Source organism: Cyanistes caeruleus, chromosome 1 (genome assembly GCF_971803275.1).
Source record: "Cyanistes caeruleus chromosome 1, bCyaCae1.hap1.1, whole genome shotgun sequence".
In the NCBI taxonomy this organism is placed as follows: Eukaryota; Metazoa; Chordata; class Aves; order Passeriformes; family Paridae; genus Cyanistes; species Cyanistes caeruleus.
This window is the reverse complement of record NC_141701.1, coordinates 49,020,659-49,033,821: the sequence shown is the minus strand read 5'-3', so window position 1 is coordinate 49,033,821 and position 13,163 is coordinate 49,020,659. Positions and strand designations below refer to the sequence as shown.

The 13,163-nt window shown below is 35.6% G+C and overlaps 1 protein-coding gene across 4 annotated transcripts in view; it reads right to left on the bottom strand.

The window, feature by feature from the left end:
- SMCHD1 (structural maintenance of chromosomes flexible hinge domain containing 1) overlaps positions 1-13,163 on the bottom strand; it is a 65,396-nt gene that overhangs the window by 30,881 nt on the left and 21,352 nt on the right. For all 4 annotated transcript variants that reach the window (XM_086891090.1, XM_086891115.1, XM_086891109.1 and 1 more), the window contains 9 exons: positions 12,876-12,982; positions 12,519-12,601; positions 12,254-12,367; positions 9,879-9,956; positions 9,684-9,803; positions 4,175-4,319; positions 3,857-3,953; positions 2,222-2,294; positions 462-601 (listed from right to left, as the gene is read on the bottom strand). In XM_086891090.1, the coding sequence (XP_086747216.1) occupies positions 462-601; positions 2,222-2,294; positions 3,857-3,953; positions 4,175-4,319; positions 9,684-9,803; positions 9,879-9,956; positions 12,254-12,367; positions 12,519-12,601; positions 12,876-12,982 (957 nt within the window). The remainder of the gene's footprint in view (positions 1-461; positions 602-2,221; positions 2,295-3,856; positions 3,954-4,174; positions 4,320-9,683; positions 9,804-9,878; positions 9,957-12,253; positions 12,368-12,518; positions 12,602-12,875; positions 12,983-13,163) is intronic.

The window sequence follows — 13,163 nt, the reverse complement described above, 5'->3', positions numbered from 1 at the left end:
AGGCTAAAAGGGTAAGTTTTTTCACTTCCGAAAGTCAGAGCAAGTTCCCTTCTGAGCTTAAATTGGTACTTATGATAATAGTCTTATCTAATATTTTTAGGTACTAGATTTGAATTTTCAACTTAAAAAATATCAAAAGTAAGCTGAAGCTATTTTTCTGAATAAATTTTAGCATTCTAGATGATAAATATGGCCTAAAAGACCTTAAAATCGAACCTATATATCTTCACATAATTTTCTCTTCTGTTTGTATGGCCAGGTTCCACTAATTCTAAAACTTCCTGAATGGCATATAATAGATAAGATGTAAGAAGTCACAGTTATGGCTAGCAAGCTGTAGAAACTTCAAAAGCATTGCTAAAGATAATAAATTCTACATGGATTCCAAACCAGATTCTTTTTCCAGCCCTTTAAAAAGCAAGAATCAAAATCTTTACGGCACACTAAGAAATGCAGTTTACCTTACAGTGAACAATTAACTCTGGCTGCACTGTTATATTTCCTGATTCATCCAGTACTTCAACCTGAAAGGGAAAAGCTGTACCATTTTCTATCTTTAGAATTTCTGAATCTGGTTTTACTTTCAATTGACGAGGAGGGCCTGTAAAAAATGCACAATTGCAGAACAATAGTTACATTTTAGATAACTTGTGAGACACCGAATTTCAGTTTTTGCTATTTCATGGAGTTTTTAAAGCCAAACTACCAAGATATTTGTGGTAACAACCCATTTCAAACAATTCAGGTACATATACTGGTTTGTACTGAAAAGTTCTAGACAATTTCTGTGCTTCAATATATACCATCTGCCAATCTTTCGAATTATTTTAGTAGAGAACACTTAGACAAACATGATGAAATTCAGAATATACAAGGTGTAAACACATGATATAGTTCTGTTTACAGACTATACATATATTCACATTCATCAAAAAGAAACTTGGAGCTTTCTTCTGACATGATAAATGCAAAAATATTAATGTGGAGATACCCAATTAATTGCCAAAGCTATCACAGCTACAATCTGCACAAAAAAAGAAAATTCTGTTGTTGTTACTTAGCTAATAAAGTGAAGCTTTAATTCAAATACGTCTATCTCCTGGAACACAATTATTTTATCAGTTTTTAAAAAGAGAAGGAAGTAATAGATTACTATCAAATGACAGTCTCTGAAGATACACAGATGGCAATTTTTCAGAAGCATTCTTTATGCATGATTTATTAAAACTTCTATTTCAAACTCACTAATTAAAGAATAAGACTGAAATAGCTTTTATTATTCCTTCCTCAAAAAACAGCTTACAAAGGCAAGGATATAAGTGAAGTGAGAAGAAAGAGGTAGTGAAGCATCTCTACATTGTCAGAAGCAAAATGAAGGATGAAGCTGCCTTCAGTCCAAGGTAAATAACAGTAACACACAACACAGTCTGTCTCAAGTCCAGTCATCTTAGTGTTTTCTATATAAACCCTTAACTCCTCATAAGATAAAGAATAATGGACTAAACTGTGCATTGTTGGTATTAAACTTGTAGACAATATCTATGCAAAATTACATGGACAAGACTGAAGTTTGGTAATCTGGGAGGCCAACACTCAGTTTTCATACTACACCTTGCATCCCAAATTCAGAAAAACACAGGTAACAAGGGAATCCTCAGAATCAAGACAGCCACAAAACAAAATTCTGGTAAGGACAGTGTCCTTACAGTCCTCTATGTTCCGGTCTTGCATTATGATAAATTCAACACGTAACATTAAAATTTTAGGCACAATTCAATTGCCAAAGCATCTCTCTTTGCTGAGGTAAGAAATTGAATGAGCACTTATTCATTCATAAGGTGTTTTATGCAGGGAGAACAGGTCAATGCAGATTAGTACAGGTTAAATGTCTTAATGCTAAAGAAAAACAAGATAGGAAATTAATCTGTTCAGTGGCACTAGATTAGAAAAAGATTTAAAGTAATTAAAAGAAAAAATGTGTCTCAAATAAACAGACAAAAAGTCCAGCTCCCAGAACAGTAAATAAGATTGGACTGTGAGTACAATGATATTCTTGAATATATTCAAGAATTATATACTCTTGGCTTTATTTCCTCTCTAGTCATCACCTGGATCCTTTTTTATGTATCACTAAATATTTTACCTTCTTGGGATGAGCTTTCATTAATAGTGCCAGAATAAAATTTAACAGAATTTCCCTAAATATTTTAAGGATACTTACCAGGCTGCAATCTTATTTTAATGACTTGTGTATCTTCTTTCAAACCAGGAAGAGTAATCTTCAGATTAAAGTTCTAATGAAGAAAATATTTTAATTATTAACCTTAAACAAAACCATTTAATAGTCTCATATCAATTTGTATATATGTTAATTTCAGAAGTCCCTAGAAATTGTCTTGCAGTGCTGCAAAAAAATAAAGATTGTTTTTTTCTCCTGTACTGAAATCTGACTTTTCCATGGTACTGTAACAAGAGACGTTCAATTCAGGATTTATATGTTAAACTACATGATTCTGAAACTATGAAAAACAGTCATCATAACTTTCAGTTCCCTGCTCAGAGGTTGTTTAAATGGGGAAAAATATAGCAGCTCAAAAAAGCATATAGTTTTTAAGAAAGGGTCTGCAAATTCTGTGTTTGTTATTCCTTAGCAATGCACCACTACTACCATCCATCTCAGCTTTAATTCAGATGTAAAAAAGTAACTGCTGTAAACTGCATCACTAAAACAAATTTTCATATTAAAACCAGAGAATGCAAAAAAAAAAATAAGAAACTAACACTCTTTTAATTATTATGGTATAATATTATTTCTGTACTGCAAGTTCCTTGAATGATTTTGTTTTGCCCCTCACCCAATTCATCTCTTGCTAAAGTCTGGCACATTTACTCCTATACACATTATTTCTCATAATTCACTCCATCTTCTGCCGTTCACCTTAAATTCTGAACTTTGTCTACAAAATTTACTACACTGAGCACCCTTTAATTTGCAGTAAGCAGGTCTTTCTATAAACATGCTCTTTCTCCTCCTCTCACATCTTTCCACCAGCAACATTGTTTCCTATTTTCTAAGCAACAATATCAACAGTGTACTGGTGTACCTCATCTCCTAGCTCCATCTTTATTATGCTAGACTATGAGACTAAATGAAAGGATGGAGATCTGTCTAAAATGCTGTGTAAATATACCTTAGAAATAATTTTTACATTATTTAAAAAAACCTTTAAATCTATATTTATCAAAAGCATTAAGACTTGTTTTATGAAAAAAAAATCTTTTTAGCATGAAATGTATGTTTTGGGTTTTACTGTGAAGTAGAAGCTTGGTAAGGTGCTCAGAATCCATAAGGCTGGATTTGGATAATACATTCACTGTCGAAGTGCAACCAGACTAGTGGAGACATTTAAAGAAGTTCGAGCAGACACTCTGCATATTAGCTATAACTACTCATCATCTCAACTAAGACTGGAAGATTTCATCTTCTTTAGCTCCCTACCATCTTTCAGTGCAGACGTCACCAGGATGATTTGGCTTAAATCAATTTCAGCACCAGTTCAAGCTAAGGCAGCTGATTTGGCGTGCTGGGTACACTCTACCACACACCCACCCATGTGTTGCTCAGCCCTTCCAGCTCCAGTCCCATCAGCTGAAAAGAGCGCAGGTACGGGAAATACAAATTGCTCCAAGTAGAGCTCTAAGAGATAATTTGAAAATATCCCAAGAAATATCTGTAGTCATTAGTGTAGATCAAACTTAAGCTAACATTACGAGGCAATTCATTTTACACAAAAAATTATTTTCTCTGTGTCTTTTTTTAAAATATGTTACTTCAAGTTTAAATTTATTAGCCTACCTTTCCCTGGCAACTATTTACACAGCCTTTGGCTATAACACCCTTAATGACACACTTTGTTGCCACAGGTATGTCTTCATGCTTCAGTGTTAATCCACTGGAAAAATATACAGAAAACACAAGAGAATCAATTTAAAAACAAACACAGTGTTTTAATATACAAGACACTTTCAGATATTCTTATGAAAATAAAAGCAAAAATATCAGTTAATTTATGTGAGAAATTCCCAGTATATCATTCAGATAAACCCTAAAGTATTATTACATTAGGGTCACATGAAGAGAGAGGAAAAAAAGAAAAATAAATGGCTGAATTACCTAGCTTCCAGAATTGGTCTGATGCGATTTGTCAAGTGTGTTGCATGACCAAATTCATCCTGCAATTCCAAAGGAATACTAAAAGGCACTCCAATTCGAAAAGGAAGCTCCAAGAGACCCACCAAAAATTTCTCTGGTTTGCCCTCTAAAAGAAAAGAGTAATACATTTTTAGAAAGAATTCTGTGTGCTCCTTGGGTTTTTCGTGATTAGGACTGCAATTAAGTCAATCAGTTTTCAGACACAAAGATAACAGGCTGTTCAGAATACTGTTATAACCAAAGTTATGCTTTATTGATTGATGTTCTTTTTTAAACTTACACTAAAATAAAAATGAAAGTTAAAATGTAACAGCAGGAGACTACAGTATAAAAAACACAACAGGATAGTCAAAATTCCCAAAGTAATCAAAACACCAGTACAGCACCTGAAAGTGAACAAGTAGCATGTGGATAGCTTTTCCTAAGTATTTACGTGCTTTAGCTCTGGTAAAATAAATCATTCACGCAACAGAACATTTTTGTCCCACAACTGCCCCAAATCTGAGAGATAAAGGTATGTAAAGATGAGTATTAGAAAAAGAAAGGCAAGTGTACCTTTCCTGTGAAACCTGGCACCATTAGACTGCCTCCAATTAGGCACTAACAAACAAGACCGAACAAGTGGTAACAAACGGGAGTGTGTATCAAGTGAAGCATGTAAATCAAGAATCAGATTTTGTGGAAAGAATGTCTTGGTCAAGTGGCCTTTGAAAAAAGATGCAATGCATGCTGAGCTAAGTGGTAAATTAATATCCTACCAAATAATTTCAAACTCAAATTAACAGCTCTTTTCAAAACCTACAGGTGTCTGTCATCAGGGAGCTTCCTTTGCACATGAGATCATAGATAACTTGTATTGGCCAAAGTTAGTTACTGGTTATAACAAGAGGAAGACCTCAACCTTACAGTGTCTACAACTTTATAATAACAAGTGAATGACAAAATTGTAAAATTATTTGAAAAAGTAACAGTAAAATAACTTCCACAATATTAAAGTGAGTAACTACCAAAAGAACATGCCTAAAATAAAACCACAAACCTTGTAGACTGACTTAGGAAGCTTAGTTTTAACCATCATTTATGGTGATTTTTTAGCTTATCAAGAACAACTATAAACACTCAGTGACAACCTGGTGTTAGAGAAATAGAATAATTTATTCCTCAGCCAAAAATGCTTTTTCAGTTTGGACTGTTCTTTTCTGGATTTTTAGAATCTATATTATAAATGGTAACACAGATATTAATATTTTGGAATAACAAGCGTGAAGCTTTATGGCTATCTTTGAGAAAACACAAGCCACAATTGCAAAAATAAAGACTTGAAATATTTACCTTTAAAAACTGACAATGTTAAAAATGTTGAATTATCTTCTGATTAAATAAAAAAGTAGCGATAGCTAAAGTTGATTTTAGTATCCCTTGTGTTAAAAGTACCATACTATTGGCTACACTGATTTTTCAAATTTTTATTCAAATTTTATTATTTTATTTAATAAAATTTATTTTTATTTTTATTCTGAAATTGTTCATTTCAGTTGTTGTATCTGAAGCAATCTTTAATTGAACGCTGCCATACTGGGGGAAGCCACACTACTATTGAAAAGTAATAAAATTCTCCTTTCACTTTGATAAAGAGATAAAAGAGGAGACAAGGTTTATTTTTTTCAGAGAACAAGATTTTTCTTTTCTTTCAAGTTCGCAGAAATATTTTTCTTCAATTGCATGTTTTCAGACATGCTTAAATAAATACTCTTTTCAAGTAATGCCAACTTTTGTTTCCTTTATTATCATACAAGAATACTTCTTCTTACTCTACCAATAAGCAGAAGCTTTTAGAATAATATGCAACGTACAAAGAACTCTTTTCTGCCTCAAGAATTTGCATTCAAAGCCTCTCATTTTGTGGAAGAAATAGGAAGCTACAGAAAACATTGACTTTGTTTTCCCCCTTTAATCTTCTGAAAACAGATGTTAGCTGTACCTCCCAAAATTGTGACAAAATACCCATTTTAATATCAAATGCAAAGAAATTAGTGTTTTTTTACTTTCTCTCTTGCTATCCCCCTTGTAGATAAAGTTCACAGAATGGTTGAGGTCAGTAGGGTTTTCTGGAGGTCATCTTATTCAATGCCCCTGGCTCAAGTGGGACCACTTACAATCAGTTGTCCAGGAACACATTTTCACAACTTTTGAGATCCCCAAGAAAGGAAATCCCACAACTTGTTGGGCAAATTGTGCCAGCACTGTGTTACTTTTATAGTGGAAAAAAACTGTTCCCTGATGTTTGGAGAGAACCTTCTGTGGTTCAGTGTGTGCCCATTGGCTCTGGTCCTGTCACTGAACACCACTAGAAAGCGTCTGGCTCCACCTTCTTTGAACTCCGTTCAGTTGTTTATAGACATTGGTCAAGGAGTCTTCTCCAGGCAGAGCAGTTCCCCAGACTTCATTCAGGTAAGAGGTCATGGAATCATAGAATTGTTTGAGTTGGAAAGGACCTTAAACATCATTCAATTTGAACCCCTCCCTGCCTTAGACAGGGACATTTTCCACTACATAAAGTTGCTCAGAGCCCCATCCTACCTGGCCTTGAACACTTCCAGGAACAGGGCAACCACAACTTCTCTGGGCATACTGTTTCACTGCCTCACCACCCTCCCGTCCCTTCATCATCTTCAAAGGCCTGTGCTGGACTCTCTCCAGTATGTCCATGTCTCTGTCCTAATGTAATGTGTCCGGTTCTGGGCACAGTACTCCAGCTAGCCTCACCAATTCTGAGTGGAGAGAAAGGATCAGCCCAAGAGGCTCTTGCTGCTCGCTGCTGAGGGGACATTGTTGGTTTGTGTTCACCTGCTGCCCACCACAACTTCCAGGTCCTTTTCTGCAAAGCTGCTTTCCAGATACTTGGGTGGCAGGTTGTGGGTTGTCCTTCTGCAGGTGCAGGACTTTGCCCTTTATGCTGAATTTCTTAAGGTTCCTGACAGCTGATTTCTGCAGCCTGTTGAGGTCCCTCTGGATGGTGGCAAACTCTCAGATGTATCAGCCACTCTTCCCAGTGTTGTGTTATCAGGAAAACTTGCTGAAGGTATATTCTGTCCTGTTACCCAGATAATTAATGAATAAAATAAGCAGGATCAAACCCTGGGGTATTGACCCCTGGGGTAACCACTACTTGTTGCCCTGCAACTAGACTTAGAGCCACAGATCACCACTCTCTGGGCTCAGCTGTTCATAAATTCACCTCAGTGTGTACATCCAATCCAAACTTCATGACTTTCTACGTGAGGACCTTATGGGTTCTTACAGATGAGAACCCTGTTGAAGTCTAGGTATCTACTAAGCTAGTCCTTTTATCTATAGAAGGTGAATCCATGCTAACTACTCCTGATGATCATCTTCTCCTTCATATACCTGGAAATGGTTTTCAGGATCAGTTGCTCCATCCCATGAATTGAGATGAAGGTGACTGGCCTGTAGCTCTGTGTGGTCCTTCTGCTTTCTGTAGATGGGAATGATGCTTTACTCAAAACATCAGGCAGTTCTCTCAATTGCCATGATTATTCAATTATTCAACTGAATAATTCAATTATTCAAGAGAGCAGCCTCACAAGGCTATCAGCCAGCTCTCTCTGGCTCTTGAGTGCATCCCATCATGACCCATGGATTTATGTATCACCAGTTTCCTTAGGTATTCCCTGGCCTGATCATCTTATAACAAGGGTGTATCTTCCTCACTCCAGACCTTCCACCAGTCTTTGGGGCTTGGGATTCCTGAGGTCTGTCTTACTAGTAAAGACTAAGGCAGACTACTTCAGTATCTCAGTCTTTTCCACATCCTGTGTTCCCTGCCTCATTCAACAGCGGGCCCGTGTTTATTTCAGCCATCCTTTTGTCACCTATGTATTTAAAGAAATCTGTCTTGTTGACTTTGATATCACTTGCTAGTGACTCCATTTTCAATTCCAATTGGACTTTGGCTTTCCTAACCCCATCTCTGCATGTTTGAATAGAGTCTCTGTATCCCTCCCTGGTTACCTGTTCCCATTTCCACCTTCTGTATACCTTCTTTGTGTTGAGTTTTGCCAGTAGTGTCTTGTTCATCCATGTAGGCCTCCATGAAATTTTGTTTTGACTTCCTATTCATCGGGATGAACCAGACTTGAGCTTGGAGGTGACCTGTGAATACTAACAAACTTGCTTGGGCCTCCAGTCTGTCCAGGGTGTCTTTCCATAAAACTCTACCAGGCAGATCTTTGAAGAGGTCAGAGTCTTCTCCTGAAGTCCATGTTGTGAGCTTCCTTTTTGTTCCTCTTCCAGCCTTTCTAGATTCCTCTGCCCTTCAGAACTACCTCCCAAGGGACTCTGTCAACCACTCACCTAAACAGGCCAAATTCTGCCCTCTGGAAGTCCAAGGTGGCAGTTCTGCTAACCCTTCTCCTTTCTTCAAGAACAGTAAACACAATAAACTTTAATTTTGTGATCAACGTGCTCAAGACAGTCTCCGACCACCCAACAGTCCTTCTCTGTTCACAAAGAGAAAACCACAAAGGAGATGGAGCTCCCTTCCTAGCTGGCACCCTCACCAGTTGTGTCAATGAGTTCTCTTCAACACATTTCAGGAACCTCCAATACAGTTTTCTCTCTGCTGCGTTATATTTCCAGCAGACATCTGGTAAGGTACAAGAACACGGACTAGTGACTGTGACACTTCTCTCAGCAGTTTCTGTATTTAATCTGCCTCTGCACCCTGGCTGGGTGGTCTGTAAAAGACTCCCACAGTATCTGCCTCATTGGCCTTCTCTGCTCTCTTAGCTACAAACACTCAACATTAATTGTCACCATCATCAAGCTCCAGCACCATCATCAACTCCCAGGCTGGCCCACCACCTCTCCTTTCACACTAATCCTTTCTGAAGTGACTATTCTAGTAAGTATCATAGTAGGTATTTTATGACTGGTAATCCAAAGAGATATATCCATTGTCACCAAATGATGATTTAGGTTTGCATAGGAGTCTTCCTTAATTAATTAATTTTAAAAAATACTTTAATCTCAATGTTTATTTTAAATGTATAACCTGTTTTTTAATAAGTTTCTGTGGTTTATGCATGAAAGTTGGCCTAAAAAATACTAGTTTTATGAAAGGATATTTATGTCATTGGCATGAGGAAAAAGGGTGTTTCTAAAAAAGTTTATTTCTTTAAGTACATTTGGGAAAGTTAACATCAGGGAGCTTTAGATTCCACCAAAACGGTATTTTTTATGTAAAACTGCCTGCCACAAAGCCAACACATTACGTGTGAGATCAAAACCTACTACAAAAAAAAACATTTCTTCCTGGAAGTGCTTCAATTTCACATGCAAATGCTACTTTTCAGTGCTAAAACGACCTCTCAACTAGAACATGACAAATTTTGATATACTATGAATCAAATAGAAACACTAAAAGTAGGAAAAAAATTGGAATTCTTACCTACAATAGTAAATTTAAATACTTTAGATGGCAGAGGCCTTCCAGCGTAAGTGTCTGCATTACTTTCGTTCAATACTACTTGCAGTTTCAAGGAGTAGTTGCCAAGTTTCTGAAGATTTTCTAAATAGATATAAAAGTACAATTAGGAAGAAAAAAAATATAAATAAACTGAAGATACTGAATATGCAAACTTACCCATTTTCTTAAACCAGTATGGCCACTTGCCTCCATGCTGACTGATATGGGAAATGATTTCTTTATTCTCAGTAGGTGCTGCAAAACAAACACTTAGCTACATGTATTTAAATTTTACACCATAATTCTTAACTTTTTCAAGCACTGGTATCACTTATTATTAAGTATTACTATCACTTCTGGATCTATAAACATCAATTCAGCTTTACAACTAAACACATTGATCACAGCTTAAAAAAATTAGTTCCCTCTTTCATCCAATTTTAATTAAAACTTGCTAGCCTCAGGCACATTGCACTGAAAGTGCAACACTTGAAAGCAGGTTTGTAAAGTTGAATATTATTAGCTCTTTGGTTTATGTTCCCTGTTAAGTATGAGCACTGTGCATTCCATGCTGGCAATGGATCAACCTGACAAATGACCACAGCAAAATTGCTTAAATGGGAGCAATGATAAAAAGATAAAAATGTTCAATTGACAGAACATATAACTGAAAAAAACAAAAACACCCATGTTTTGCTCCAAATTGTTTTATCTACCTTTATAAACCTCTGCAGAGTTAAGACACATAAAAATAGAACACACAAACTCTGAGGCAGTTTTAGTGACTGGTTCTATAACCTAAGATAGAGAGAAGTAAGACTGTTGGAAGTATCAAGAGGTGTTGATACCTTTTCCCCCCAAAAATACACTTCAGAATATAGAATGTGACTGTAATAAGACTACGCCAAATAAGAAGAAATGTAGTAGAAATACAAATTGTTCTATAGCTACACAAAACTGTTTTAAGCCCCTGTTCTTGCACCAAATGGCATACATAAGATAAAGTAAGGGCTAAAGTAAACTAGACTTCATCATTCTCTTAACCCCATTGCAAATCCTAATTTTGAATCGAAGCTTGTACAGTAAGACTCCCCAGTAACAGATCAGGTTTCTCATGGCTCAGCTCTCTTGGCAGTCCATATTAGAGTCTGCCAAGTATTCCAGTCTTCAAAAGAGAAGTGACACTTTTTGTACATTATATTTGTTCTTGGCCTTTGTATGGGTGTAACTATATTTCTCTAATTTATACAATTAGGGGTTTGAGTTTGACAGGTATGCCATGCCTAAATCATCACCTATATGACATATTGTTCTGGTGAAGAACACAAGGATTACACTACTGATTCTTCAATTCAGCAGATAAAAAAGTTAACACAGGAAGCAGTAGACACAGTTAAAAGTACAAATTTCTATCAATGAATGGGTCAGGAGACATGAAAGGTCTGAAGGCAGACTTTTCAGTGATCCTAGGAACAACCCTGGCAAAACAGAACAATAGATATGCCAAGTCTCTCAAGTCCATACTTCCTGACACCAGGATGCTGTACCTTATTAAGCTTGCAAAACACTGGTTTGACACACATGCTGATAGGAGACAATTTGATAATCCATATTAAATGAACACCTTTTGTTCAATTTCAACCTCTTTATGCCCCAGCACATTATGCTGGTCATGCACAGCAGCCAGCTCCCATAAACAACTGCCATTAAAATACCATTTGTAGTCTTCATGACACGTATACTAAACTGTAGCTAAAGTATCTTCCATTTGGTTTCTTTGGCATGTATTACTACAATAACCTCAGTGCTTCAGAAAGGTTTTTGCAACTCCTAACAGACAAAGGCATTGGATTTTACTATGATGTATGGAAAGAAACAAGATTTTAGGTTTCTACAAGTTTCAAATACATTTGACATGTGCAGAATTGGAGTGTTCAGAGAATTTAGTGTTCTAATCCTGTGTTCAAAACTAAACTGAGTGATTTTGGCTGCCTTGGATGCAATTATTAAAATGCAATATGAGAACATCAAGTGAAGCACCCACAAAATGGAGAAAAAACAAAACAGTAAATCAAAATAAACTTGTTTTTTTTAAAATTCTGAAGTGCATTTATGTCAGATACTAAACAAGTCTGATCCCTACTTTTATGAAGCTCATGTAAACTGCTATGCTAATTACAGAAACATTATCCATTTTACCCATATTCTTATGCATGTTAAGTAGACAGGCTAGAATTGATAGGCCCTCCTTACTTGTGACAGAAGATGTAATCAAAATATAGCATTAAGACAATAAATATATGGCATTGAGGCAGTTGACTTTTCATGGAAAGTGGCTTTGAAATGCTACATACACTGATGGAGTACTGTCTAACTACCACATCCATTTATCAAATTCGAATACGTATTTTAGCTATGTACATATATTATACAATTAAATACCTTATTATCCATTATGCACTTTAAAAATAATAAAGATACAATTAAACATAATGTAATTATGTTTAACATAATTAATGTTATTAAACATAATTTCATAATGAAATACTCACAATGCAGAATAACCTTGAGTTCAACAAGAAGCTTCTTTGAACCTCCGTGGCTTGTACCTGGAAGTTTTTGCATTGCTTCTCCTTTTTTATTTAAAATTTCTATTCTTAATGCTCCTGAATTTAAAATGAAAAATGACAGACTTTTAAAATATGTTGTGGATTAAAAGTGATCAGAGATTTCTGTATGCTTGTCTTTTTAACAAGGGTGCACAATGTATTTATAAATTAGCCTTTAATGTTTTAGTATTTGGAAGAAAAAATATACCTATTGGTGTACCAGCAAATCTTGTTTCATTTGGTAACAACTCATCTCCTTCAGGCCATGTTACTGATAATTTGTCAGGAAGTCTAATTAAAAAAAAAAAAAGTGAACATTTTTTCAGTAAGTTAAAATAAAGGGAAATTTATTTTTATTAAATAGACATGAAGCAATCTTTGCAGTAGGGAAAGAAAAAACAATCCCAAGCTATTTCTTCTTGGTTTATATTTTCTTTTTGTTTTTACTGAAATAGCTGACTGCTTTCCCATTTGGGAATTAATTAGAACTTTGTTTGATTCCTGATTAAATGCAAAAAGTTTAATTAGAAACTCCACAATTATATAATTATATCTTAGTGCTTACCTTGCCATTTCATCCTCTATGTATTTTTTAACAACTTTGTCAGACACTGTTCTGTCAAGTTTTGAGATTGGAATAATTTTTGTTTCAGCATACAATGCCTGTGGTTCCTGGAATAATAATTCAGTGCAGTTATAAATGGCCAGACTTTATATTAGGTCAGACAAGAAAGACCTCCAAATCTAGGGACTAGACAAGTAAACACAGACATAATGCAATATGCTAATTAATACTACTTGGTGAAACCACAAATTTGCTGAAATCACAAGGATTACAAATGGATATTTGTAA